Raw genomic sequence first — 27844 nt, forward strand, 5'->3', positions numbered from 1 at the left:
TTGAGAAACATTTCCTAATTTTGAACACCTGTCTCTTCGGTACCTATTGGGTCAAAAAATACGTTGGACCGGTGAAATTTGAAGGAAATTTAATGCTCTTTTCAAAAATGAAAAGAAAAACTTCGTAGAACCCATAGTTTTTGAGTTATAGGCGAAATACCAAAAACAGGTAACAAAAATCGTGGTTTTTTTCCCCCTCCCCAAGTTAGCACAGGGTCCTCGAGGTCGAAAAAACTCAGATTCGACTCCCCAGAGTAGCACCAAATGACGTGCCAAAATTTCATTAAGTTCGGAATACTTTCCAGGTAAAAGTACCTGGCGACTGTGGACTAAGATCGATCTTTTATCCAACGCTTCTGATTACTGCAAAGCCCCATCTCTGCATTATCGAGAAACGGCGCGTCCCGCACCCTCGGAATCCTGGAAACGAGTCTACCCTCTTAATTGGCTGTCTCATATCATAGCTTCGGAGTTCAAGATGTGGACGATTGCTCAGGATTCTCGAGACACGCACCTTCACGCGCTAATAACCAAAGAGGAAAGTCTGAATAAAATCTGATCTCGACTATTTTCCAGGACCAGTTGCGACCATTAATCGGAATGTTGTTTGAAACACGTTCGCCTAGGAAGCTTTCGCTTATCGATCCGATCGACGATCCTCCTTTCTCGCAGCGGTGGAACGGTTCGGTTCCGGAGCGTTTCGATCTTGACGCGGTACACGCGTCCATATCTATCGGCCATAAAACGTGCGCGGATGACCGAGTCCGTAGTTCGCGTATCTACATAACAGCCTGGTGCGTTCTATTCTAGATTCATAACTATTAATACTAATGTCTGCGGGAACTCGGGCCAGGGGACCCGGCTTCTTGGCCAACGTTGGCCATTTCTACCTCTCATCAATGGTACATTCAAACACGGGCAAACATGAATTTATCAACGAACCGCCGCGTCGTGGGACGGTGTTGTGTACACGACTAAATATATTCGTGCCGCGCGTGCAGACGCGCTGCGAAGCACCATGGCCCGGATTAGTATACCGGCTAGGAGCTCCTGATGAGGATAATCCGCGTTGCAAATTCGAAGACAAAGCAGATCGCCCGATTCGTAAATTTCCGTGGTGTTGCGAGGTCTGAATTTTGATAATCTGGGAAAAGATTACACCGAGCGAAGAGCAGTAAGCAAAAGAGCGAAGTAATTTGTCATTCGGGAAGCATCTAATTACGCGGGGATGATAATAGAGGGCTCGGAGAGCGGGATAATGAAGTAGACGGTGGAACGACTGGCATCGCCAGTAAACTAAAATGACGCTAGTAAAATAGTAACACGATGCAACATGGTCACGGTGATCCAAGTCCCCTCAGCGTTTACAGCGAGCCCGCGTGTAATCCCGCCTATCTTATCGCAAGTAATTAGCTCTCGCGTTTATATAGGTAATGAAGTTAAAACTGCTAGGCGATTAAATCGTTCACGCAGAACGGCGAAAAAAAGGCGCACCAGAGGCTCATGGGCGTGGACGTAATAAAAGAAACGCGTAATTACGCGTACACGCGGATACCGGCCGGAAGAGAAACACGGCAGATATAATACTCCGGTTGCGCACAGGCCGAACAAGAAACGTACCTAAGCTTGTTTCTTTCGTTCGCATACTCGGGCAAGACGCGGCCGAGTTATTTAGAGCGCGATTATGTGCCCGATGACTCATATTTCAATTTTCTCCTCGCTAACTAACCGCCGATTGAAGACAAGCGCGCCTCGATTACTCTAATCATGTGATTCTCCGCGGTCGAGCGTTATCTTATCGAGCTGTACACAATACCCGCGGACGATAATGCTGCATTTCGTGCTCGCGGATCTTCAATTTACGCAAACCGCCTCGACGAGAACCGTGGAGGAGAGTGCTTCGCGAATTATGCTCGTTGGATCACCTGGGTCCAGGTTAATTAGGGAGAAAACACGAATCGACGGATGCAGCACGGTTTTCATAGCGCAGCTTCTTCGAGGGGATACGAAAAATTATTTTCTTAGTCGCGGCAGGTGGGAACGGCGGGAAATATAAATTCAGGGGCGGGCGAAAGGGGTAACGGGAGTTGCCGAAAAACAGAGTTCGAAGGGAAGGAGCGTTGAACTTAGGCGCGCGGCGCTGGCAAATTTTTCATTATCTTCCGGCATAATCTATTTACAGAAAAGATTTAAAGGTGGGACGTGCGGTGCTCCCGGTCGGGCGTTACTGAATTCATTATACCTCGAAAAATATTAACTTTAGCCGGGCTCTCGCATCTTTTTTCATCGGTCGGGCCTCCTTTCTTCTCTCTCCGAAAGAGAGAAACGTAAACCCATGCGCCGGCACGATAAAACTTGGCTCCTTCCGCGGGTATTTCTTGGTAGATTATTTCGTGTTTTCTTGATAAGGTCGCGGAACAGTGAGAGGAAGAGAAATGAGGAGAGAGAGAAGGGAGAGAGAGAGAGAGAGAGAGCGGGGGCCGCGAACGAGCTCGCGCAATTATAGACAACAATATTTCAGCGATATATCTTTGGCGACGTCTTGCTCGGCGAGGCAATAATTAACCGAATTAAATAATTGCCGTTGCACTATACTTCCAAGTCATATTTCAAGCACGATACACGTTTGGTGGTGTACGTCGCTACCGCTGTCGCAATGAAATTTACGCGATACTAAGAATAGCCATCGTTTGAAATAGAATCTTGTTGTCATTGGTTCCGCGCAGCCGATATTCTAATCCCGCGGAATTAAATCGCCGAACCTCCAGAAACGCCGCCGACCAGCAAGGATCCACGATGATCACTTGCCTCAAAGAACCGCGATGACGTTCTCAACGAGCGTCGATCCGTTTCCCTCGTATCCGACAAGCGATTTTCCGGAAAATCCGGGCCGGAGCGACGAAAAATTTACATTCTCAAATACGACGTCCGCTTCCATCAAATAGATGGAATTAATCTCGAAATTTTCGTGTCGTGAAACATGCTAAAATTGCCTGCTCGTAAGATTACGCTCGATTGAGATATAGTGAACCGGACACGCACCTTAACGACGTTACACCTAGCCCCATTTGTTAAATAGGCAGTGAGTAGTGGATAGTCTTTCAAAAGACTGTATCAATCAGTCTTGTTCGCGTTCCGAGCGTAGGGAGCGAATATTTTTTGGCCAATTAACGATGGAGGCTCATGGTGCCTGTTTCTGGTCGAAAACCTTTGTGTTTTAACACAAGACCGCGTCTTGCTCTGCCAATTTTAGCAAATTGGAGAGGACGCGACAGCTCCTGAAGTTCTTCCGGCATTTGAATAGATAAATTTGAAAAATTGAAGATGTCAATGCGTGATTTCTCCTGTATTAAAATCATCGAGCGAAGAAATAACATGCAGACAATTTTCATTCTACTTAAAGATCTGCAGCGAGGCAATGAATCATGTATAATTAACAGGAACGCGAATTTTGTGGAGCTTTTTGCGATTCCGCGACGTGCGAGCCGCCGTTCGTCGGGCCCGATCGCGTAAATAAATGAACCGATGAGAGGCCGGCTGCATACCAATCCTTGGTAACGGTTGGCTAACTATACTTGAAGCTTCCGTGACCGCGAGTGCGAAATATACCAAAGTCGCCAGGAATGGAGCGAACTGCGAGGCAGCGTCTGCTAGTGCGACGACCAGTAAATCTGTCTCATCGTTTGGCACGGTCGCGTTCACCACCTCGAATGAATTATTTACTTATCAATTATTAAGCGGTGTGGCCCGGCGTGTACCGTTCGGAGATTTATGCCGGCGAGAAATTGTCCCTGTATAATTTTCGCGGTGCCGTTTCATAATGGCCGGCGTGCCCCCGTATTTATCTCGTACAACCGTTCGTTTCAAGGTTGCCGGCAACACGCTTTATTGAAATTATTTTCCTCGGAGGAGTAGCTGAAACGCGAGACCCCCCCGACCGCCGTAATTAGAGGGTCGCTAATTCGCCACGTAATCTTGACCGCCAGTCTGGAAACGATACTGTACCGTTTACGCTAGTTTCCAGGGACCTTCCCCCACCACCGAATTCGTCGCCTGACGTTTCCTGTGCAACCAGCCTGCCACGCTTCTGGTGGGGGGGAACACTGATGCGTTCAAGGTGTCTCCCCAGTGCACTAGGACACACACACACCGCGGTGACTTCATACGCATTGTTCGGTGTTTATTATGATCGCTTTTTTCCACGGAGTTTTGTAATACCTCGTTGATTATCGGAGGTGTTTACCGCACAGAGTTGACTCTCCGGAATGCAGATGCGTATGAATAATACGGGACAATGAAAAAGATGAGTTAATTATCTCTCGACTTTGATCGTCACAGCGTCATCAACGAAGGTAGCAATTTGCATAAGTAGAACATTTATTTTTCAAGTGATCAGATCCGTGCCAATCAGTTCCTGATTATCGAAGTAAATCAGTTCCTGTTTACTGCAACGTTTATTGAAATGAGACTCTGCTTTCCCTGGGCTCGTTCGAAACTTTGTTTAAACATCCCGGAATTTGTATTGTGCAATCGATGAGTTCACGCTCGGAATTCTAATTTCGCGATGTTCGAAAGATGCTATGCAGATTTCACACGTGCAGAAATCGCACGAGGAAGCAGAGTAATTTATCGAGAGGATTGTCATGTTTTTTAAGGGAACGATTTCGCAAAATTGGCAGCTCGCTTGAGCGGAGCAGTTGTGCAAGAGGTTGTACAGTAGTTTCGTGGGTTGGTCATTCTTTCGCGGACTTCCCGGAATAGTAGTAAAATGGAGCGAAGTTGGTGGCAGCGTCGTGGTGAGTCAAGTATACCCACGTCGTACACAGGCCGAGCTGTAAATCCATCGCGTCGTTCGGTATGTAAATCGCTTATCGCTTCGAGTGGACCACTCGGTATAATTAGGTAGGTAGGTAGCTAGGTAAGTAAGTATAGGTAGATAGGAATGGCATCATGCGCGCCGACATGTATCCGCGCATCTAATGGCGAGGAGGACGAGAGCGCAGCCTCGCGGAATTAGGCTCTTCCGTTGTTTCTATTACAAAATAGACGGCGCGATATTGCGGGGCATCGCCGGCCACGGCTAATCTCTGCCTCTTTTTCCATATATTCTTTTTTCCTCTCTCTCTCTCTCTCTCCCTCTCTCTCTCTCTCTCTCTCTCTCCTCTCGCCTGATGATACCGTTACGATATCGCCTGGATGTGCTACGCGAAACATTCGACCAGGTGAAAGGGGAACGCCACTCGAACCGATTTCCGATCGTTATCGAACAGCACTAATAAATTATCTCCGGCCGGACATTGATATTAAATTAGAAAATACAAAATCGATCCCACAGATAGCCTCCCGCAATAAATTGCCTGCCCCACATTTTTCCATTCTACCGTTGATTTCTCCCCAATCCACTTTTCAAACAGCCGAAAAGCCACTCGATCGATTCCTCGATTCTAGGCGGACAAAATGGTAAATTTGATCAACTTCAGATATCTTTGCTGCCGTTCTAAAACTTCTCTTAAACGGCGCAGTGAAACGAACCCAAACTTTTTGGTAATTGCATTAATTTAGTAAGAATCATATCTCGTCAAATTCTGAAAAATTTTGTTGCGTTTTTATATACCCCAGGAACATCCTCAAACAGCACCTACTCGTTACCATCGCGAGTGCATAAAATCCGCAGTCCATCAATTGCCACAGAAGTACAGTTTAACGAGTAACGAACGCGATCGCGGAATCAATTTTAAGATAATTCCAAGACGCTCGAGCGCTCGATAAAATTTATTGGTCTCCTAAAATCTCCGATAGAGTAGGTATTTTCTGCGGGAGTGTGTGATCTCCGTGTTGCAATTTACGAAGATATCTATAGTCTAGCAGGGGGGTCCGGAGTCTAGTTAAGAGGCTGTTGGTTTTGCGACGGACGTGGTCGTCGCGCGGTTAGCAAAAATCGCGAACGTGGTTGGCGCGCTCGGTACTCGGTGAATACACCGATAAATCGAGGAAAGTACAGGCGGCACGTAAGCGAGAGCTGGCCAGCCCGAGAATTGGCACGGAAGGGGACACATCGTCGCTCTAAATTATTCTCTTAAAATGTATCCCCAATAATTTAATACGCGGGTTCGAGTCGCGCGCGCGCGCGCGTCTCGGACGAATTTATGGCATAAATAACACGGTACATCCACCGAAGCAGATACCATTAATCCCTTCCGAAACAGTTGTTTTGGCGACGTCTCGGGCCGAGCCTTCGAACGAGATTGCTGGTTTTCGGGGCGATCCGTCGCGATAAAAGCCGATAAATCATCGGATCCCAAGATGTATCCGTAACCATTAATCCGCGGCGGATCCTATCCAGCTACTTAACGGCACTGGGTGAGTGCAACGAATGTCATCCTCCGGTGCAGCCCCATGCACCGTCGTCGTCCCGCGATGCAGGCCGGTCACGTGACCGACAGGAAGCTACCAATCGTCTTGCACGATTATCCCGGTCGCCCTCTCTGCCCCTCCGCGCGATTTGGTAGGGGGGCAGCCGTGCATCGTGCATCGTGCAGCGTGCACGTGCGTGTGCATAGGCCCGTGTGCGTCAGACCCGGGCATCAGGGACAGCGTTAAATAGGATTCGCGAGCGGACAGCCACGTATATCTCTTCTCTCTCCCTCTCTCTCTCTCTCTCTGTCACTCTCCATCTCTGTCTCTCTCTGGCGTTTTGCGTCCCGGTTGTGTGCGTGAGTTAGCGAGTGCGTGCGTGCGCGCGTTGGCGCGCTAGAGTTTCTATGACACCGACGACTGTGTCGCGCGTAGCGTGATTGGTAGGGGGGAACCAATACAAAGAGGATCGCACGCGAATTTATACGTGCACGCGTGGTATACATGCGACGTTACACCGCGCCGTGTTCCGCGGCGCAAACGTCGGGAGAGTCGCGACCAGTAAACCGCGCGACACATTATCATAAATGCCCGCGCGCTGGAGCCCGTCCCACGCGTAAATCTGTTTCGCAAATTGCGCGAGTGGGATTATGTCATCTTCCTACAGTCTCTTTCTACCGCGCACTAGCTCCTGACACGAGCCTCGCCGAGCCACATCACCGCGGAACACCGTTGTCCTTCGAATCGCCGTAAGGGTGCATCCTTTTCCACCCTCCTATATAACTTGTTTCTCCCCTCTCCGATCCGTTTCTTCTATCTTCTTCGTTAATGCACGCTCGAAATGCAACTAGTTGGTATCAGCATAAATGAATAAATCTGCAATGTAGATGCTCGAATCGAATATGTGTGAAAGAATGCCCGATAAACAGCACAATTCTACTCGCTGTAGAAAAGCTGAATAAAGATGTCGACAACAAGTAGAACTGTCTAGTCACGATCAGACGCACGTTTCTCTGATAGAGCGCGGTTTGTGTTTCTTTGTTTGCGATACACCTCGTACACTGCCTAATTAAAAACTTACGATTGGAAGAATTAGATATGTAAGCGTTTTTAAGTGTATAATGTACAAGTTTCCTGATTGTATCGCCGGTTTTATCGAAGCTGGAGATAATATTGTTTGAACACCACTCGTCCCAGCGATCTTGATGTAATTTCTTGAACTATAGAAAGTCTTATTTATTTCATAACCTCGTGAGCCGATCGTATACAAAACGTGCCGACAATTATATTCCACCGTGAAACGCGCGTACGGGAGTTGGGATACCACTTAATTAACGTAATTAAACGTTCGCTTCGAATGCACCGGGAGCAATATCGCGGAGATGGTTGTTAAAGGATTAATAAAAAGACGGTATATAAAATAAACCGGGGCAGGATTTCAAGCATCCTCGGGCGAAGAGTTTTGCTGCCTGGCTCGGAAGAATCGGAACGCGCGCGATTGCTAAATGTTTCGCGACGGTTGTGAAATCCGGAGAAACGGACGAGGTAAATAATCGGCGGGTTGTATAATGAGCGCATGGTGCAGTTATCTCCGGTAAAACAGCATCGTGCAAACAAGATAAGAGGACGACTGCAGAAAGCAGCGACGCTCGGAGAGCATCGACAATTATTTTCTCATCGACGCGTTCTGCGTTCCGACGAAACAAAAATGAAAAGGAAAGACGAACCTTGCCAGCCGCCGCCTGCGTTCACAAATTAGGAATTTTTATGCCGCCCTCGCGCCAGCCGATGACGAAACACATTTGTAGCTTCTGCACGGTCGAGCTCGCGAACACGAGGATGCAAGTCATAAGCAGCCTAAGCTTATCCAGTTTTGCGGTGTCCTGCTGCGGGAGGGTTGTGAACTTGTTCGGATCGAACGAGGAAAAATAGTACTCGCGGTTCGATTATCGGTCGTACACTCGCACGAACAGGATGATAAAAATCACAGCGGCGATGATTCGAGGATCGTCGACGATCGAGAGAAACGGGAACGGCCACCGTGTTCTCGGAGGTTCTTCAAGCTCTTCCAACAACAGACAGACGGCGTCGTGGAACTGATAAGCCGGCTCTCGCCGCGAGGAATTTAAAGTGAACTGCGTGGGTATCGCGATGGGAATTATGTTTCTTCGATTGAACGCTGCGATGCGGCATCGCAGCAGCCTCGACGAGTAGCACGCGCGGGTAAACTCTCGCGATCCCCTTCGGATCGTCGCCGAACTGATCGAACGAGAGAAAAAAATGTATCCGAACGATTGATAGGTGCGTTCTCGAAATCCGCTGAGCGTTGACTGGCGAAACCGGCGATGATCGATAAAGGCGTCCAGGCTAGAACTGAATCGAACTAGTTAACTGAATTGTCCCGACACGGGTCGTAAACAACGGTAGACACTTTGATTGTTATCCGCGGCGTCCAATTAGAGCCGGCGGAGATAAGACAGTTTAGGTTGCAGTCAATTTTTCCAGACTGCCGGTAGTTATTTATTCCCGCGATGAATGTGCCCTTATCAGCGAACCGAGCAGCGATGATATCGTCTCGCCGCGTCTGGCTCGCTGACACGATTGTCGCACGCGGCGCAAACACACGTGTCTTCACACAAAACGAAGAGGATCCCGAGGAAGAAGGGAAAAGAACTGCAAAGACACACTTTCGCGAGCTGCGTCGTCCGTCACCGACCGATTCCGCGAAACTATTAATTGATTCCCTTCAACCGAACGGGTTCGCGAACCGTATTCTGGTACGTCCGCCGGGATCATCAAAGGGAGGCCAGGATTCAACGAAGAAAGAGTTAACTCGACCGAGTCTGAAGCGGCCAACGCCGTTATATAAATACACTTCCACCGCGAAAACAACTCTTCGTTAGCTTTGACTCGTTCAAATTAGATTTCGGTACTCCGCTTGGACGTGTTACGTAACCCAGTCAGTCTTGACAATCCATACATAATGGGTGAGCACGGTGTCTGGATCCATGGGACCACGGTGCGGAAAACTTTTATGGGGAAGAAAGCGCGTCGGACGAACGGCAGATTTTATTTCGAGCCGCTTTCCAACATTCTGACATGTTGTTCTCTCGTTCGGCTTGATTAGCGCGGCTCGTTGAGCATTCGATTATCTCCGGGGGAGGAAAAGTGGAGAGGAAATTGATAAAATAATGTAAGTTCCAGTTTGGGAGGACGCAAACAAGCAGCTGGAGACCTAAAGACTGCGAGGCGAATCGATGGTAAAGACTCGCAGGCCCTGACACATCTGCCAAATGACGTAGAACGCCGTTATCGTCCTGTCTCCGCGGGCGAGGGAACAGAATTTTCGAAAATTCGAAACTCGTCGTAAATTTTTAATAACGCGGCCCACTCGATGCTAGTGGCGGGGTACCATTCTGAAAACTGGTCGGTGAATAAAGGTGATTTAAGCGACACGGAGTGGCCGTTCGTCGGCAGACAAGCCCCGGGAACTTGCGTCGTTCCGTCGAATGGCCGAAGTTGGATGGCCCGCGATTATCGCGGGAAATATCTGCGGAAAAAAGGTAGCAATCGCGGGAAGGGGTCGGAGTTACGAAGAGACGTTTCCACAGCAGCAGCGAGAACCAGAATCTCTCTGTACGTTCAGCAGGGACACACGCAGGTGAAACAAGGGTGTCCCGACTGTTTGCGTATCCCACTTTATGTCCCCCTCCCCTCTCACGGTTGTTTCCGAGAGAGCGAGGCAGCAGAGCTCGGCTTTCGGCCGCGATCCACGAGGGCTGCATTCGTGTACGCGAATCTGCCCGGTAATTGATTCATGATAGAACCGCGAATTCAAACAAGACCGATCTACATTTTGATGCGCCGTCGCTCGCAGTTCACTACGGATCGCGACGTCGGCTCTATTATGTCACGCCGCCGCCGTCGCAACGAGATACATCGCAACCAATGCGGCATGGTCTGCCGATGATCGACTCTTTTCACTGACGCGACAGCCCTGACTACGCTCCTGTTTAGGCCGCTGTTCACACGACCCGCAAACACGCTCTGCACTCGTGACATTACTCCCCACTGCGGGTTTCTTCCAGTTTCGTTTCCGTGCAGAGATGAATATTTCAAGGACCACCTTAATTTCAATGCAAAACACGCCATAAATATTTAAAAACCCCTCGGCCACTGTCAGATTCCCGTCCCGACGGCCGGCGTCGGCGAGCCAGCGCCGAGTTTAGCCGCTTGAAAATTCTCCAGGTCAATTGACACTACATTTTTTATCTCTCCCCAACAAAAACAGCTGTCCGACAATCGTCGCACCGATGGGATCGTGACCCGGCGTCGAGAGCGGCGATTCGAATTACAAGACAGTGGATACAGACGATTATTGCGGTTTATGTCAGGTCGTTGCAACTGGCCGCGTCCCCCTTTGTGTACAAATCTGCGTAATAATTGATACGCGATGGGATCACGGAGCTCAAACACGAAACGGTTTTAATACCGGCTCCCACTGTCCGGCGTGCATCGCGCGGAATCTCTATTATAACGGAGGAGCGAGAGAGCCGAGAGTTGCAAACGAGGCTGCGTCGGTGCGCCTAACGCGACCAATGCGAAAACCAGTGGGATAATGATCGGATTTTTTTGTCACGAGCCTTCGTTCCCCGCGAATCGTTTCTGTTTCTACGCCCGTGTCCCACAGGGAACCCGAAACGCCCTTTGTGCGCTGCGATCCCGCGACTTTCGCCCTTCACCACCGCAGCAACGATCCCCGTCAATGAGCAAGCTCCGCACGCTTTTTTACAACAGCCAAAGAAACTATGATATCCAGCACGATCCGGTTGCAGAACTGTTGCGCAACACGGCCAGCGAAAACCGTGGCACGCCACTGTCGATAAATATTAGGGTGCATGCGATTGCTGCGAGAAAACTGATGCTTTGTATCAACCCTCCGCGCGATGGGAGACCCTTTTCAGAGCACCCGCTGCCTCTGATTTATTCATTATTTGCGGACGTAATTACTGTTTTTATGTGAAATTTTGTAGAAACACTATTTTAGACTTTGACTGACTACAGTCGCGTTATTCTATTTATTGTTCATTTATTTGTTTATAGTTTACGTTGCGATCAGAGGAACGAGAACGCAAATTTACAGCAGTTTATTCAGTAAGGAGCATAACTGATTCCACACACTTTAAATCAGAATTAGTTTTATATGAATGGACCAAACGCGACTTAAATTTCTCTGTAAGGCTAGAAGAATTAGTTTAGTAAATGATGTGTATAAAATATGTTGGAAAAATGGTAAAACAATAGTAAAATTCGATTTTTACAACTTTTTTACAACTCACAGAGAAATTGAAGTCGTTTGGTGCATTCATAAAATAGTTGTTCTGATTTAAAGTGTGTGGAATCTCAGTTAAAACGCCGCATGTCACAATTTCAAAAAATTCGAGTTTATAATTGAACTTTATAGTGTAGAATTTACATATTTACCAGAAAAAAAGTAAATTCGAATAAAAATTAATTCGAAGGCTCAAAAAAATACTGCAACTTAACCGATGTCCCATGCCAAAGCATCAGTGATCAAAACTTTAAACGGCAATATCTCGAAAGTCAAAGTATATTTACCAGAAAAAGCCATGAAAATAAATTCAGAAAGCTCAGAAAAATAATAGAATTTAATCGATGTCCTATGCGAAAGCATTAGTGATCAAATCTTTAAATGGCAATATCCCGAAACTGAAAGTAAGTGACATGCTGTGTTCTTTTTCGGTCATTTTTTAAACTATTTGTTGTCCGTCTCGACTAATTTAGGATTTACTTGTGCACGGTTGCGAAGGCCTAAGCTGAAGCGGTTTCTTTCCCCGTGACGGGGTAGTGGAATCGACCTAAATTCTGGGCGCGTCGAAACGATTCGCTTTTCAATTGACAGGCTGACGGTCAGCGGAATAATTCATGACGCGGTGATATCTGGGAAATTGTCGTCGAGGCGACGCCATGATCTTGTTATAACGAGTCCCCGTGCAAACGGTCGGTACATCACAATCGCAGGATGATAATTTAATGTAACGACGCGCGTTAGTGCGCCGATAGCAAATGAACGGCCGCCGGCGTTCCCGTGTTAACGCGGCTACGAGAACAACCGTGGGGGCATATTTGACACGGAGCAGTCATGGATCGGCAAATCATCGAATCATCGGCGGTACTCGACAACGTAACAAGTCAACAGGCGGTCGTTATGTATATTGACGTATACTTGCCGCAGTTGCGGCGTCGATGCCTGTTTCTATTGACAAATACCCGTCGCGGGGGCGATGATGCATTGCCGTACACGGGCCAGCCGAATGACATGGAATGCGTATTATCCGGACAAAATGAACCAACCTCTAGGAATTCGAGCCGCTTGTCAACGCCGCGGACCGACCGTGTCACAAACAATAAGCTGCCGGGCCCGTCTATCGTCATCGAAACAATCAACTCTGTAACCAACACGCTCTATCCGCTCACTCTTCCAAACTGTGTGCTCAAAAATTCTTCCGACTGGCTCTTCTTTCTATAATTTGCTGGTAGGAGAAGGAATTGCACTTTGAAGACACTATAAATTTATTTCGCCCACAGATTGTTTACCAGTCAACTCGAAAAGAAATTTGTTGAGGCTAGGTCATGGTTGGGATTGCGCTTTGAAGACTCTACAAAATTATTTTGCCCACAGATTGTCTACCAGTCAACTCGAAAAGAAATTTGTTGAGGCTAGGTCATGGTTCGGCTTGCGCTTTGAAGACTCTATAAACTTATTTTGCCTACATATTGTCTACCAGTCACTTCGAAAAGAACTTTATTGAAGCTAGGTCATGGTTAGGCTTGATGTCGAAGGCCAGACTTAGGTTCGATGAAGACCGGCTCCGCACCAAACTGGGTCTGTGTTAGATTCAAACCAGCGGTCTGGGTCAAGTCTGATCTAAATCTGAGCCAGATTCGAGCCAGATTAGGCTGTGAAATTGAAACGAGGTCTGAGTCAAAGATCAGGTGAATGAATGGTTCGGAATGAGGCACAGACTCCTCAGCGATCGATCGAACGAATCAAAGGTCTGTTTGGTTCGGCAGTGTTCGATGAAAAAGCTTCGGCGCGAAGGAGGATACCGAAAATCGAGTGGTCGTGAGAAATTGAAGAATCGTCGACGACAATGCGGAGTGGCGTTGAAGTGGCTGGTGACGGATGACAGACGGCACGGGGATCGGTGGTTCGCGAAAGTGGCGTAGGAGCAGTCACGATACACAACGTGTAACAATGGAGCCAATATCTGTAAAAAGGTGGTGCTCGTAACGTGCACACTCGACGCGCCCGTGGAAACAAATGCCGTGCCTATGCGTGACAACCCTTATTGCGGGGCCGAGAGGGGCGACGAGGGAGGACGGCAGGTGTGTGGGGGGATGGTTTGGTGTGTTTGTGAGCTGCGTGTTTATTGCTCGACCTGGCAATAATAACTGGTTATTATTCATTACCCGGGCGCAGCCGTGTTACGAACGCACGAATGTCGCAGTCACCTACACGGATCGCCGCGAATCACTCTCGCCTTTCTCATCTTTTTGTTTCGCGGCCTCCTCTCGAGCCGTCGAGGACACGACGATTCGTGAAATATCGCTGCTCTCTCTCACCCCTTCTACGCTGCCGTGTAAAAGGAACAAAATGCGAACGCGACGCGTCGCAAACTACCCCGTGCACCGTGCGAAAAATCTGTAACCTTCGCGCGCACAAAACGCGGAAACAGCTACACCGTTTAGAACACAAAGGTGAATCGACCAGTTTCTATGTGACGTCATTGGCATCGATGCTTTCGGACATAGAACGTCGCCCACGCACTATGCTACACCGACGAAGGTACGATAGGTAAACGAAGGACATAATATTCAGAGTGTTAGCTATCGGCCAAGGCGTGATCCTACATGAAAATACAAGTCGACGAGAATGACATGTTTCGCAGCATTGAAATCGATCGGACTATGTTACCGTTTGAAACTGACGATTTCATCGAATACGTAGACAAAGAAGTTTAATGAATAATTTTCTACTAACATTTCAATTTTGACACCTGCTCGAAACGAGAAAGATGCAGCGAACGAGCAGTACGTGTAAACAATGGCGATCGGCCGATCGGAACACCGATACATTTCATATTTCATGGGCGGAGGTGTAACCGTTCAAACAGTTATGGACGGTGACCGGTGTACGTATTCTAGGAAGGCATCGCGTCACAAACCTGGAGAGAGCATGAATAAGCCAACGGGCAAAGGTGTGGTTCCCAGGCGTCCACGGTAGGAAATCGCTCACTGGGGAAGAAAGATGGAGAACAGAAGCCAGGAGCGAACCAAGACGTGATTAATATAAAAGTGGGCGGAGCTTGGTCTGGCCGGAAGTAGCCGAAGAGGGATGCTGTGCCGTGCCAAGCAAGCGCGAAAACGGGGGTTATAGTGGCAGAACTGTGTTGGTACACTGTACCGTATGTATCTTCATCCTAGCCGGAGCTGCATACACAGAGAACGCTCTCCCGCTATGCAAAGACCATGAAACAAGCGCGCGCATACTGCACATGTGTGTGTGTGTGCATCGGCTGCGTCTGAAGTGGCAGAAGAAGAGGCGAGAAGATGGTCTCTAAAGAGAGAGAAAGAGCGAGAGAGTGGGATAGAACAAGAAAAGCAGAGAGAGGAAGAGAGAGAGTTCTGGCGGGTACCATGCGAAGTGTACACCGCGATTGACAAGCAACACCCTTCGACCTGATCGCGAGCTAGCAAACGGTCGAGGAAGGCGTGACAGCGGCTCGGAACCGCTGCCAGGTAATGCCCCGACGTCAACGATGGCCCGTCGGTAGCCGCGCACTTGGACACCACCGGAGACAACACGGGAATCGATTCGACCAGGTCGAGACAAGCCGGTAGAACACGTGTCGTACAGTATCGAGCACTTAGGCACTTTCTTAGTCGGACCTGCCGCCTTGCCCCGACAGCACGCGAGTTCCTCTTTCACAGGCAACCTGTTTTCTACCACGCGCTGAACCCAGCTGTCGCTGGGAACCCCGAATTTTCCAGCGAAATCTTTACTTTGGACCTCGCGCAACCAAGGGACACGCAGATAGCTCTAGCGATGGAACTCAGTCGATGGTGAACAAGGATGGCAGATCGACGGAAAGAAGCAGGACCGGCTGATTGGCGAATATGCGATCGAAAGGAACCAGGCGATCCACCAGGGGGCTTTCGGAGACGCAAGGGGTGCAAGGGTTGACGCGCGGGGGTGGCCAACCCCACCTACTTCTTTAACGCCCCCAAGTAGGGTAGGACCGCCTCCGTCTCTGCGTTGTTCCACCTACTACACCCCGGGACTTCTGCAGTCTCATACCCACGCCGCCCGTACACCATCATCCCCCCATAGCCGCCTCCACTCTACCCATCGACTATATCCTGCTGAGAAAAATCGCCTCTATTCCCAGGTAACGCAAGCGCCGCCGCTCCTCGATTGATGCGCTACTGCCATTACCTCGAAGAGTACACTGGCTCCTGTCTTCTTTCGTGCGGGGCTTCCCGGATAAATAGAACGATAATTATGCTGCCGATTTTATGGGGAAGCTCTGGCAGCTTCGCGTTGGACGATGCGATTTTTACCAACGACTGGGGAACCCCTCGTAATTTTTTATTCTAATATGTAAATTGAAGTGTAAGTTTTGCACTAACTGAAAAATAGAAATCTTATTAAATGATGACTCAAATAATGGCTAAAATGAAAATCCTCTATCGTATAATACCAAAAATTTTTACGTTAATGAAGACACAATCTGTAAAGCAAATATTAAAAACGAATATGATGAAACAAATTGCATAACACTGATTTAAAGCGACTGGTATGGAAGACTAATTTCGAACGCTATCGAACGTTTGATCAGGCTCCGAATAAGACGAAAATTCCTTAAGATTGATGAAGATTTTTGGTAGGAAGTGATTCTAAATAGTAAACGGTGTGCTGGTCAGTGGCAACAGCTGTTCAAGCTCGCATATCATAAACTGTATCGTACATCTTTGCCGTTGCACGAGGAACAGGCTAGCCGTCAACGTCTCCTGGTTTTAGATCGTAATAGAGCTCGCCGGGCGTGCATTTATTAATGATGAGCCCTGAACGATACAAATGGCAGAGATTACTGTTTACACGAACGAGATATTCGCCGGTAAGTTGTTGAAATAGCCGGGCCAATAACATAATGATTCATATCGCCGTATTATATCATTCGGGACTCCAGGCACCGTCAAAGCAGCGGCCGGTACGATGCCAAGATTATTTTTAGGAAAAATGCGTTTTGCCGGAAAGATTTCTGTACTAAGGCAGGTTACGCATTTAGTTACTCGAACGTAGTTAATCTTGGAACCGTGTAGCGAGATTTATTTGACCAACCATTCCGCTTGTCCGGCGCGGCTATTTGTCTTGTCAGGATCGTTAAAGTGTCATTTCCACGAATATCACTCGGGCCCGCTCAACGTAAGATCAATCAGGAGATCTCGAAGGAACGATGCACGATTTATCTACGGCGTCCGCATCCCCCCAAAAAAGAGACAACACCGATACAACAATACCGAATAAAAAAAAAAGAGAGAAACACCGAACAGCCTTCTCTGCAAAAGATTCACTCTCGAAAATCAACGTCCATTTTCGTCCGGACTATTTCCACGTTGGCCTATTTCTCGCGGTGCGAGACACGCAACATCTATTCGTAATTCGGGGGCAACCCCCGAGGACTTCGTCACCCCTAACCCGTAGCATTCGCGACAACAGGGCCGCGAAATTCTCATTGAAGGAACGAGAGAGAGAGAGAGAGAGCGAGTGCAAGCGAACGTCGGAGAAAAGCGGACGCGAATGATTGGAAAAAAAGAAGCTGGGGCCGGAGGGGAAGGGAAGGTGGGGCTGGCAGCGTGCAAAAGGGACTCGCCGATGGCACGTGGCGATCATCATTGAGTAAGAGGAACGCAAAGAACGGTGAATGAAGCAAGCGGCGGAGAATGACGAGACAAAGAGACAGACTCGAACGCGGCGTGACTGAGAGAGAGTAGAACGGACAGGGAGGAGCAGAGACATAGAGAAGAGAGAAGAGAAGAGAGAGAGAGAGAGAGACAGAGTGCATGACGCGGATGCAACCGATACGATCGGGGCTCGAGCATTGACAGACAGGTAGGCGGTAAGTCAGGCAGGCGGTCAATCAGGCATCGGGTGTCAGAGTGCAGTGAAGACGGAACAAGTGTTGCGGGGGTGTAGTGAGAGGTGCAGTCTCTACCTGGACGGGTCTCCAGCGTGGCTCCAGCATGTCCCGCTTCCTCCTCGACGTCTGGTTCGTGGCTGTCGCTTGTTCCTCCGTCCTTCTCTCCGTGAACGTATTGTTGTTGGAAGAAACGAAACGAAGGAGACGACACACGACGACGACGACGACGATCCTTCTCTCGTCTCTCCTCTGTCTTCCACGGCGTTCGTCCTCGCGATCCGCGCGTTTCCTCCCTGTCTATCCTCCTCTCCCTCCCACCCCCTCTCGTTCCCTGTCCCTCTGCCACCTCTCTACCTTTCCGAACCGCCCCCCTCCGCCCTAGTCCTCCTCCCTTCTTCTCTTTCTTCCAGTGTGTTCCTTCCTCCTCCCACCTTCTGCCTCTCCTGTCTCCTATCTATTATCTATCCGGTTCTAATATCTATTTACTCTCTCTTTCTACCCCCTCTGTCTCTTTCTCTTTCTCTCGATCTTGAGCTTACAAGAACGACACCTCCAACGTGCGCGCCACGTGAGTCGTCTAGACACGATGATCCTGATCCACGATTCAGGCTTCGGCGTCCCGCGCGCGGACGCAGATCCTGGATCCTCTCCGGGGTTGGCTGTTGCGCAGAGCTTATTAGAGCCCGGTGTGCGGTTGCTGTCAAAGAAAGTAGTAGCAAGCTGGAGAACACGGAGGAGAGCCTTTTTTTTTAGTCTTTGATTTAGTTTTGTGTGGTTCTTTTTGTTTGTTTTTTTTTTTGGTGGGAGGGTTGGTGGAGGGTGTAGAGTGACGGCGGTGGCTGACGGTGGTGTGGTGGTGGTTGCGGTTGGTTTTCGTGATGGTGGTGGTTGATGGTGGTGGTTGGTGGTGGTGGTGGTAGCGGCGTAAGGCGCCCCCTGTTGCGAGCGAAGCGGAGAGAACGGCGTCGCGCGTTTTCGTCTACCGCGTGTATATCTGCGTACGTATATATCGGCCACGGATTTTGGTTCCCCGCGCGGTTATCCTCTCTCTTTCTCTCTCTCGTTTCTCTCGGTTCCTTTCTCTCGGTCTTTCGTTCTCTCGTTCTCTCGGTGTTTCTCGTAAGCCCCGTCGACACGGACGCCAAGGGAGAAAACGTGCGCTGAACCGTGCGGAGTTTCAGAGAGTTGTGCTTTGAAGAAAAAGGGGTACCGCGCGCCGGTGGCTGCCGTCGCGACTGTGCGACGCTCGGCACCGCTTCGCCGCGAAACCCTACGGACGCACCGAACACGCGGCTACTGAGTCGGCGCACTCACTCGGCCTCCCTCTGTCTCCATCCCTCCCAGCAACCGAGGAACTCCCTCCTCCTCGCACCCAGATACCGCTCGTAGAACGACGCCGTCTCGCTCCCGCGTTCTAGCCTCGTTTCGTAGCAGAGACAACCAGAGCACCGGCGTGCAACCGCTTCTGCAGTCGCGAGAGAGCGAGACGATCCGACAGCCTGCGGAAGAACGAAACGGAGCTTTGTCTACTGACGGGCCCTCTCTCTTGCTGCGAGCATGTCCCAGACCTATCGTCGGGATCCTAGAAACCTTCCTAGGAGCTGGGAAATAATCGTAATAAATTTATGAAGGGGAACACCTGACAATGATAAAGATATTTTTGAATGCAACTTGGTTAGCACCCCTCAGTGAGTCCTGGAAATCATTGTTGAAATTACAATTAAACTATCGAATAAAACTTTTCTGACACTGCAATGGATCAACCCCTTGCCGTATCATTTTCTTTATGCCGTAAAAGAGAAAAGAAAATTGATATTTTTGGTATGGTTACCTTTATTTTGATGTTGAAATGTTGATTACATGTATTAATGATTTTTTTCTTACACTGCAACGAATCAACCCCTTGCCGTATCATTTTCTTTACGTCGTAGAAGAGAAAAGATTATTGATAATTTTTGTAGGGTTACCCCTATTTTAATGCTTAAATATTGATTACAACCGAATCAAATTTGATTTCATTTAAAAAGAAACGCGTAACATTTATACTTGTTAGACTTTGTTTGAAATCTTCATGACGAGTGTGACTCGTTAAAATACGGCAAGGGGTTAAACTGCATTTATTGGAATGCAAATTGTCCGGGACTCTGAACTTGTCGGAGAAATATGAACGAAATATAAACTTCAGGAAATATTTGTTGGTATAAAAGTAAAGATAGTAATGGCGTACGAATTAATTCCTCAGTGTCGATGAATGCAGTTTCGATCGCAAGCGGGGGTGGAACGCGAATAGTGAAATTTCTGATGAAAACGTGGACGAAAGAGTGGCCCGGTGATATTGTTGGAGGTTACGGGAAAGTTATGCGGGCGAGTGACACATATTCAAGAAAGGCGCGCGCGCGGGCGGTACACAAGATTGGAACTGTCACGGCTGTAATCGGAGCGATAGCGAATGATGGGGCTGGGGACAATGTGGGGAAAACGGGTCGCGGAAAGGAAGAGCGGAGAGGGCGACCGGAGAGAGACTTCACATCGGCTAGTTTGTTGTTGTTGTTTGTTGTTGTTGTTGTTCGTCTTGTTTCTCGACACGGAACCGAACCGTCCCGCACAATGTCGCCAGTATAGCTCCGGTATTGATAACAACATTGAATGGCGAGGGAGAAAGTGGGGGCTGAGGGGAGGAGATAAAGAGAGTACGTGAAGAGGAAACGGGCGTACACAAATACAGGACAGGCGAAACATTATTTCGGCCGATCAAAATTCAACCCAACTCTCTCCCAAATCGGGTAACAAATTTTTCACTAATCCCTTGATCCCCTAAAATTTCTTAGAATATATTGATTAAACTGTAAAAGCAACTACAAGATTTTCAAATAAGATATTCTTAAAACTAGCAAGTGATTAGTTTAGAGATTAATTTTTGTCTTCGACAAAAGGGGCTGGTTTTGAATATTTAGTTTTCCGTGGAGGGTAGCGGTGTGAGCAGGTTTTACCAGTGTTTTTAATGAGGAAGGGGTGCGTTAATCGGCTCTCATTAACGAAGATAATAAAATGTTCGGGGAAAGTGACAGGACGATCGGGTGGAAAGCGCCGATATTCGGGCGAAATATCGCACAAACACCGTCATTCTGATGAAAAGATTGTCAATAACCCCCAACACCTGTTGCACAGTTTAGCGACGGATTTTATTCTCACGCGTGGGTTATATTCATTTATTGGCTCGCGGATTTCACGGGTCACACGTCGTCCGCGTCGATGCACAGCCGACATAAACGCTTAATGCGGTTCATTCGCGCAGTAATAAAACTACCCCCGGTGAAAATCTCTGATGAAATTACACCGGCCGCGATCAATCGCGTCCAATTACCACCCGGACTAATTGTTATGCACAATCGAGTGGGAATGTAAAAAATTCATTTATCATTCCGTGCCGTTGAAACGGCGCGCACGCGACTGCCGAAATTAAATTGTTCTTTAAAAAATCAACGAATTAAAAAGCACTCTTTTATCTGTAACATTGTTGGCGAATCGTTAAACAGATTCCCGCGGAATTATAATCTGTGATCGAATTGTTTCAATGAAACAAAAATAAAAAAAGAATGTTTCGAGCAACCATGATGGGTGGATCATTCTGTTGAACCCCCCACAATCTAGTATGGTTGCGTGGGAGCTGCATTTCGTAGTGTTGTTGATTTTTGCATAATTTATCAAGGTTGTTTGGTTAAGCGAACCGTTAGGGTGAGTCGCTGGGGTTGTCGGGCCTGGGGATTGCGCGATGGGGCGACAATTTCAGACACCCTTCGCCAAGATGATTAGCATCCGCTCCAGGGACGTACTTATTTCCAGTCTTCCACTAATTCTTCAACTCAGTTATAAAAATGTGCAAATATACACCCTGTATACAGACAAGCTCGTTTTTACTACCCTCTACCTTTTATTCTCTTCATTTAGCTGCTTCAGTCTCGCTACGCTCCCAGTGTCTGACCACAGTCGTCTGAATCTACTTACCGCGAGCGAAGCCGAGAGCGGCGCAACTCAAAATAATTTTCAATTTGATTAAAATCTGCTTCGAGGACTATTGAACACCTCGGTGCATATCTGAGTAAGTCTACAATTTGCATTGATCAAACTAGTCGAAAAATAAAAACTAGAAACGAAAAGATAACATCCCTATTAAAATCTTTCGGGGGTCTAATCCAGTAAACGCATAAAATTCGCGGTCCGATGGTGAGTATAAGGGGTCGTGCGTTAGGGGAGGTTTTTCTTGGAAGGATTCTTCGATTAGGCCGGCCCTGCCGGCCACGTAAGCAGGCATATCGCGAGTACAGGACGGAGTTGTTGTGGATGGGAATGGGTGGACGCAGGGTTGGCACACAGAACGAAGGGGTTGCGAGGGGCGCGAGGGGTGTCCAGTGGTACCAGGGAATGGGACATCGTGGAGCTCCGGGTGGAGGGGGTCGAAGGGGACAAAACCCGTCCTATACTATACTACTCTACAATAGTTGTTTACCAGAGTCATACTGATCGATACTCAGTGTTTGCTATCAGAGGGAACCATGCATGCCGGGCGCTACTTGCCCAACACCAAAAGTAAACACCCACCCCCGTCCGCTATCACCCCAACAACACTCCCACCGTTCCTCCAGCGACTGGTTAGCGGCGAATTCTCACTCTCGCACACACGTGCATCAAGCACTCACACTCTCTCTCTCTCCACCCCTTTCTCTCTCACTCTCTCCCTCCCTCTCTTCCAATCTCTCTTAGCGTCCAGGAGGATCTTCCGGGAACGCATAGACATTCGGTGATGCCAAGTGCACACGTGCACCGTGCAAATGTACAGTCTCTACGTTTCATCCTGCCTGGATCATGCGATCTGCTTACAGGATACTATCCAGCGATCCCTCTGTCGTCACCGGGACGCCGCAGTGTTGGGACAATGCGACTCTCGCGACGATGGTCACTGATCGAGCGGATCTCGAGCTGGATCCACTCCACTAACAATCGACGAGAATGTACCCCTTCTTCTTCAGATCCTTTAATCTAAAGTATTTACAGTATTTTGTCGATATAAGTCCCCAATACGTCTTCCCAGGGACACTTATACGCCAGGCATACTATTCTTTGACTTTTGCCGAACGTAGAGAAGGACAGCCGAGCTCGAGAGGCCTCGGTTACCGCGATGTGTAAACATAACTAATCCGATGACAAACTTCTTTATTTTTTTATGAAACTTTCACCAGCAACCAAGGTCTCTCGAGGTTCGCGGCCCCTTAAAGGGGTACACCCCGCAATAGTGGGGGTAGTTCTGGGATACTTACCAACCAGACATTTGGGACATTTATGGATAAAATACTGCATTGACATTAATATTTATATTGAAGTCCAAGGATATCTACGCTGAATTGCAGCAATTTATCTGGAGGGTTCTTCTGAATTTCATTGTTTTCCTGCTAGCTCCAAGGCCTGTCGGGACACGTAATCCCATTGTGAAGGACTAACAGGCCTGTACATCCCATTTTGGAAATAATTATCTTGTCCTTCGTTAAAAAAAATCCATCTTGAAAGGGTTAAGCAAAGCCTCTTACAGATGGGTCAATCCTGCAACACAAAAAGGAGGATGTCCTTTAAAAATCCTTTGTCAATAACAAATAACAGCATACAGGGTGTCTCGACAATCGAGACACAATAAAATCTCTGCTGAGACGCTCTCTGTCGAAGCGATCGAAGCTATTTGAATTTTAATGTGATGTGTAGACTGCGGATTTTATGCACTTATGACAAAAATGGGTACGTACGAAATAAAACAGTACGTGTTAAAAATATTTAAGGGCATCAATGTATTAGTTTCAGTTTAATAGGATATTTAAAAGAAGAATACAATTTTTATTTGGCTCCTGTGTCCTGCAATCAATGCAAACACTTTTTATTTTGCATAAAGATCCGCAGTCTAGTGATGTGCCATGAATAAAAATGGTCAGAGGTTCGCGGGAGATCGCGGTTCGGGGAATCTGTGCGTCTAAGAGGATCTGGAAACGATGCACGTGCGTATCCAGACGCATCCTGTCTCGCGTCGACTGGCTTCTACGTTTCTAGCCAGCCCTCGACGACGACGACACGACGGTACAAACTACCCCCGCAGGAGCGTTGGGGTGGGCTGTCTCTGAACGATCATAGCCAGGTCCAGGCCGTTTCACCTCGTGCATTTGCATAATAGGGCCTCCGTTACTCGTGTCCGGGAACACGGCACCCGGGGAAATAAGGGTGTTAAAGGGTGTAGCGTGGAAAAAATTGTACGTGCCGGTAAGATTTTTTTCGGCGCGGAGATTTCGACGCGCCGCCGCCGCCGCGCCGTGCCGGCGAACAACGTCGTTAACAGGGAGCTTACTTCATGTACATAGCGTGACCATTCGCATAATAATACCCGGCGAAACGCCGGTTATTTTCTGCTAAAATGAAATCGTCAGCGACAACGATGCTATTGCATATGTTACAGCTAATCGCGCCGCTCCGGTGGAACCGGCGAATTTTTCAAGTAGGTAGAGGCAGGTTTACAGGATTACGTAGTTTCAGACAAAATAGTTTGTGAGGTGATTTTTGGCTGAACTTTAAATTCTAGTGCGAGGAATTCAAGTTTCAGAGTGCGCGGAGTTCACTCGTTTAAAAGTTACGGGTTGGGTCTCGGATTCCTCGCAGTAGAATTTCATGTCACTACGTTTTTATCAGTTTGCTTTCTTGTCTGTCTGTCTGTTCGGTACAAATTTGGCAATTGATTTTAATCTACTTCCCGATGAGCTAGAGACTTGAAATTTTAAACACAGCTCAGAACTGGATCACAATGCAATAATTAAAAAAGAATTTTAAAAAAGCCTATGCGTTTAGGAGATATAAGCTATTAAAAATTTAACCGTTACACCTCCCCGCTCGGTTCCCACTCTGACTCATCCCCACTCCACTGACCCGCGTCGCACCGAAGGAGCTCAGTGTGCGTTCGAGCTCCGTGCGGTGTTTACAAAGTTACTATTTACGAACGAGAACTTATTTGCCAACCCAATATTATCTTGCCCCCCACGTTTTTCGTTCTAAATCTTACAAGTATTTTCATAGCTATTCAAAATTCACAATCACGAATTTTGCCCCTGTACGGGACTAGGAAAAATTGTTTTATACTTTTTAGTCCGTTTTAAAAACGTGGTATTTTTAAAAATATAATTTTTATTTAACACTTTGATCGCCCAGCGTAATTCGGCTGTTTGCCGCGAAGCACAAATCCGACCGTCGGTACACAGAACATAAACACAGCGAAAAGCGAGAATTCGTGTTGTATATCCTCTATAATTTCCTATTTTTAATTAACTCGAACAAGAAGAGCGTCACCCATATTTGGGTGACGAGGCCCCCACGGGAGCATACCCGTCACCCACATATGGGTGACGTGGCGATCAACGTGTTAAATAATTATCTTATCATTTTTTTCGTCGAACTGTATAATGTTGCATTCAGTAAAGTTGAGAGTTCTTGGTCCCCCGAGGGAAAGTTGAAGCAGAATTTTTGTTGTCGGAGTTACGATTGGGTTAGAAATCCCATATAATTCTCCGATATCGGAACCAAGGATGGAGGAGCAGGCGGCGGCCATGGTGAACGGCGTTCGGAGTAATGATTTTAATAGGAAGTCCCCGTAAAGAGAGGGTGAGACGCGGCGAAAGCCGGAAAGTCGCCGCAAATCCTGCGCGGAAGGGAACAGAATAGGGAGACCGGTAAACAAACAGTGAAAATAATATAATTTACAGAGGATTAGGAATGGTCGGAACGGTGCCGGAGCAAGGGTGGCGGTGGGACGGTGGGGTTTGGGTAGCGCGCGGGAGGGAAATCGGGGGCGGAAAAGGGTTTCAGTGCACAGAATAACTGTTTCTGGTTATAATTGATATCCTGGCAAAGCTCTATAATCCCTCCCAGCCGAGAGGCCGCCACCCTCTTGAAAGTCGAAACCGAGCTACGGGAAAAGGTGGAGACCCCCGAAAACCGCAGCGCGTTTGGTCATGCTTCTATTTACGGAACATTTTCATAATGGTTTATTTCCGCTAATGTCAGCTCCGGACCCGTTACGGAAAAGACCGTACTTTCTCGGAGAGCGGTGAATTTCAACGTCCGGCCACTCGTTACGACGTACATTCATTTCGATTCGTGCGGCCGCGGGGATCACTGGGAAATACGGTTCACCGTCGAACGCCGCGGTTACCGTTCTCCCCGGCGAAAACTTTAATTTTCCCATTTGCCGCGCGGTGTTTTATAATACCGTGACTCGGACAGATATACGGGACCGAATAAAATATTATTATAATGACGTTAATCGAGCTTAACGGGCGAATTAGTGCCCGCGATTCCACGTCGTAAAATTGCTCTTTCGAATCCGGCGGCTGGGCTTCTCTAAAGGGAGAATCTCTGTCAGCGGAATTATTGAAAAAAATTGCAAGATATTTTCCTACTTTCACGCGGCCCCGTGAAAATTCAATAGAGAACGTCATTTGCGTGATCGCGGCACCCGGTGGCCAGTGTCCGACCACTGCTCGGTATTTCTACTTGCAATTATTAGTCACACGTTATAACATCATGATTTCTTGGATATGTTAATTTGTCAAACATTTTTCTGCAACGACAACCGTGTCTGACCACTGCTGACCGTTTCTACTAATAAAGCTTTGTTGATATTCAGCTGATTCGGGAGATGGACTCGGTTTCTGGCAATTACGGCGAAACAGCAACTATAAAAATGAGCAGTAACAAAGCTCGAACAGAAGTGGAACGCAGAGGTGGGAGGGGGGGAGGGTTTGGGGTCGGTCGGACGGGGTGAAAGGAAGAGAAATGTAATATCTAGCGAGCAGGTAATTATGATTCCATTGAAAAGTTCGTCGGACCGGCCCTTCGTCGACGCATTAATGCGGCTGACCGTCTCTCTCCAATTATAAAAGTCTTCGAACAATGGGAGCCGCGAGTGCTGACATCGGGACGAACGCATGCACGAGCGGGTAAATAATACTCGCATCTGTCCGGGCTCCGTTTTTCAACGTTTGTTCTTCCGGCGGCCATCCGAATGTCAGTTCCGTCTCGGCATTTTGCTCGACCACCAACGGAATCATTCTCTCCCTCTCTCTCTCGTGATATTCTCCGTCTCTCTGTCTCTCTATTTATTCCCCTCCTCTTTCCACCGGCCGTCGTCCGTTCCGGTTCTTTCTTCCTGGATTTGTTTGAAGTGCGTAATAAGACGGACTTCCAGCCGAAACGATCAGACACATCGGGTTCTAATTAGCGCGGTGTAACTTCCCGAAGACTGTGAAAAATGATACACTTTTCTACCAGCGACCCATGCCCGCCTCGTATTACGCTTACTCCACTTCCGAACCGGACGGGTAGAACTTTCATCCGGATAAAAGATTTGAAATTCTCGGATCGCGGAACATTCCCTCGCAACCCTCGCTCGCTCGTTCGTCCAGCGAGCTGATAAGAACAAGGATTGTAGAACGAGATAATACTTCGTTTTCAATGAGTACATGGCTCCCGCTACAGAGTTTTACACGTTGTCTTCAGGACTTCGTCTCTAATCCAGCTGAAACCGTGCACCACTCTTTTATAAACTAGCTCTCCGACTGTTCTATAATTCTACCATTTAAATTAATCTTACTGTCTGGCCTTCTACTGGAAACCAGGCCGTTGGATATTCACTCAGACATTATTTTGATAACCGTCTACTGTCGACTTATTCTTGGACGATGCATCACTTAATACTGGAATCGCGAAAACTTCGTTCGCTCGCGTTCGATCGCGCGCGATCCTCTTAATTTTATGAACCCTTTATTAATACTCAACAATTTTCTTATTGGAACCGGGCAAGCAACTCACACCGGCGGAACCGTCAGGAGAGTGACCAGAATTAATCTGATCGCACCATCTTGATAGTAAATCGATTCGGGTCGAAGATAACATTTAATTCAAGAATACTTATTAAATTGATTTGTACATTGCTATCGTACAGAACGCGATAAGAAGCGAAGCCTATATTCTTAGCTTTTGATTGAAGCACAATTGAAGTCCGAAGCGTGATCCGATTCATTCACGATTAGTTCACCAATGTAGTCTTTAAAGTTAGTAAATTAATTATGAAAATGTTACTTGTCAAGCTATCCGAGGTTATTCGCGAAATTTCGTCACTTCCGTAACGCTCGAAAATTGTAGCCCCCTCAGCAAAGAAGTTTCACTTTAAAAATCAAAATTCT

At 47.8% G+C, this 27844-nt stretch overlaps 1 protein-coding gene across 3 annotated transcripts in view; it reads right to left on the reverse strand.

The window, feature by feature from the left end:
* Foxp (forkhead box transcription factor P) overlaps window positions 1-18867 on the reverse strand; it is a 245951-nt gene extending 227084 nt beyond the window's left edge. For 2 of the 3 annotated variants that reach the window (XM_076429003.1, XM_076429012.1), the window contains exon 1: window positions 17655-18867. In XM_076429003.1, coding sequence (XP_076285118.1) covers window positions 17655-17684 — 30 coding nt within the window. In that variant the 5' untranslated portion in view covers window positions 17685-18867. The other variant, XM_076429013.1, reaches the window with a different exon arrangement.
* Window positions 18868-27844: the final 8977 nt, after the last annotated feature.

The sequence above is a fragment of the Lasioglossum baleicum genome, chromosome 8 (assembly GCF_051020765.1).
Source record: "Lasioglossum baleicum chromosome 8, iyLasBale1, whole genome shotgun sequence".
Taxonomy (NCBI): Eukaryota; Metazoa; Arthropoda; class Insecta; order Hymenoptera; family Halictidae; genus Lasioglossum; species Lasioglossum baleicum.